At 46.3% G+C, this 2,669-nt stretch overlaps 1 protein-coding gene across 1 annotated transcript; it reads left to right on the forward strand.

Annotated features, from left to right (window-relative positions):
* Positions 1–317: 317 nt before the first annotated feature.
* Positions 318–605, forward strand: PHALS_10852 (uncharacterized protein; the record flags this gene model as incomplete). The annotated part of the gene is made up of 2 exons (XM_024726349.1): positions 318–539; positions 576–605. The coding sequence occupies 2 exons, from the start codon at positions 318–320 to the stop codon at positions 603–605; spliced, it is 252 nt and encodes an 83-aa protein (XP_024577035.1).
* Between the last annotated feature and the right edge of the window lie 2,064 nt (positions 606–2,669).

Consider the following 2,669-nt stretch of genomic DNA (forward strand, 5'->3'; position numbering starts at 1 on the left):
GCCTCTGCGCAAAGTGCTACAAATGTCAGATAGGAAGCAAGGACCTGGTGGTCTGAAGGTGAGTTTCCAAGTAAATGTATTATGCATATAGCTAGCAAATTATGCAAATCGTTGGGAGTTTCATAACTCCTCCTGGTTTACTTAGGTACGACTTAACTTGTTTCCAACAGTACGGCGTACAGAACGCGCGGCTACATCAAGCGATCACTGTATAGGGCAAAAAAATATAACGAACGACTCGACACTAGCAGCACAGGCAGTTCCGACAGCATCAAGCAGCATTAGCGGCGCCATTACTTCGGCGGCTCGAAAGAAGAATGGGACGACGTGTACGTGAAATTGAGCAAGGCACGGGCACACTCTTCGTTCATAGGCGATCACACCTCAGAATTCGAATGCAAGCGACAGATGCTTATGATTGTAATTCGACCAACGACACTGACGCGGCAACAACACTGTCGCGGCAACAATTGCGTTGCGGCGCTTCGGGACAACAACGTCTGAAAGTGCACGCGTGGCGTGAAGAATTTGCACATGAAGTGGGTGTAAAATAGTTGAAGGCGCTAGATTGGCAGTGTTGCTGTGTATTGCTTTACGCATCCTAACTGCAACGGGGTACAGTAAGTAATGTATTACTGAGCGCGTATTTCTAATTACAATTGTACAAATTACAATACTACAAATCGAAAATTCAACTACAGTTGGTGTAATTGGGAGTACCGAAAAATCGGTACTTGTAAAATTTACGAAGATCCAAAAGGAGGGTTAAGGTAGAGGTGGGCATACCAGAAAGAAACGCCAAGGGCAAATGGACCAACTTAAGAAGCTTTTGTCGATTTTAAGTCCTGATGAAATCAGGAAATTGGCGACCAAAGCGCCGACAGCGGTAATTTCTTGCCTTGAGACGCAAACCATCTTTGAGAATGCACTGATGGGGACGTCTTTGACTGCCACAACCGGGGCCCGTGGAGTACCAAATGGCTCCACCTTAAGGCCGTTGCTGTTGGGCGTTCAGGCCTTTATGGGCCAGGACGGAGAATATATCTTCCTTTGTATATGTAAGGTTGATGTGGTCACGGGTTTAACTTTGCTCCGAACGGACTCACAGCGCGTCGCACTTGTGATCTCCAACCTAGGAGGTCGCGCGCAAGATTGCACGTTTAAGTGTAACAGCTCGCTGATAGAGGCGCTCCTAATGTGGGAAAATGTTAAGCGACATATGTCGCGGATATTCGCACCGCCTAATCGACGTTTCGAGCTCGTTTAGAGTTGTTGTCTACCCGTCAAGGGAGCAAGAAGTAGCGGATTATGTCTAGGGGATAAGAACTTTAATCACCGCAACGGTGTATAGGCGATAACGGAAACAATATTTATGGAAAGTCTCCGAACGAACGTACATTGCACCAAGACCTACCGCGTACACTCTTACGCGTTCAAGGAAGCGGTAAGCATCGTCTTTTATGCAAAGCACAACTATCGCGTTGCGGAGGTAGGATCGCATTACAAAATGCAATCGTTGCACCCAATGTGTCGCTTTTTTTTCGTTCTTTGCGCGCATAAGTATCATGTTACCTATTCGAAACTCGATGCGAAAAACCACATTGCCCCGTCATCTCTACCTTCGTTACAGAATGCAAATCAATGTCGCCACGAGGTCTTTGCCAGTAACTGCGTTTAAACATTATTCATTAGAGATTCCCGAAAGTGTTGCGTGCACCAGCGCTTGCACCAGCTACATCGGAGCAAAATCATGGTTTCTCGAAGCACAAAAAGGTTACCAAATCTTTCGTACCCTCAGCCGTGAGTGGAATGGATCGCAAGGCGCAGATGTTTTATACTACAACAGGCAAAATTTCTGAGGGTCCTTTGGAGTTATTTGCCGCGAAGATATCTCTGACTTCTTCCTCTGCACGGTTGAGGTCATCAGCTCTGGCGCTCTCTTGGGGAATTACGTTCCCAGCAATCGGGCTCCCACGTACGTTTGGACTGCAGAACCTCTCAGGGATAACGACCAAGTCTCAGCAGGTGCAGGGTTGCTGCGGGGCTGCCGTAGCTCTTTGATCAAAGGAAGCTAAGCTATGGTCATTGACCTTACGTTCTATACTAGAACCAGTATGAGTGTAGCGGATCGCAATCCGCTAACTCCAAGAATACCCACAACCTTAACCCAAGGCAAATACTCTCTTCCATTCTAATTTTGAACTGTATTTCTTTTGTTTGATTTGCGGCAGAGTCGCCTATATTTAAATCTATAGTTCTTGAAATATATAGGAAAACCTAATGAAAATGCATAACTACTGGCAGTTCCGCCACCTAGTGGCTTCTTGTTGAGCCACACCATTGTGTGGTCAAGCCATCTTGTGTGACCCACCCTTTCATATCAGGGTTCGTGTAACGTTACATTCTCCCCAATCAAAATTGTGAATACCCATATTTCACATTTAACTGTCGCCTCGTACGAGGCTCGTGTGCAGCGGGGCCGCCGTAGCGTTGCGCTTAGAGGAGGCGTAATTTAGGTCACCGACCTTTTCGTTCTATACTTAGAACAAGTACGAGTTAGCAGATCGCAACCCGCTTACTCCAAGATTAATTATTGCCTTAACCCAAGGCTATGAAGAGAAGAGAAGAGAAGAGAAGAGAAGAGAAGAGAAGAGAAGAGAAGAGAAGAG

Source organism: Plasmopara halstedii (genome assembly GCF_900000015.1).
Source record: "Plasmopara halstedii genome assembly, contig: Scaffold_525, whole genome shotgun sequence".
Classification (NCBI taxonomy): domain Eukaryota; phylum Oomycota; class Peronosporomycetes; order Peronosporales; family Peronosporaceae; genus Plasmopara; species Plasmopara halstedii.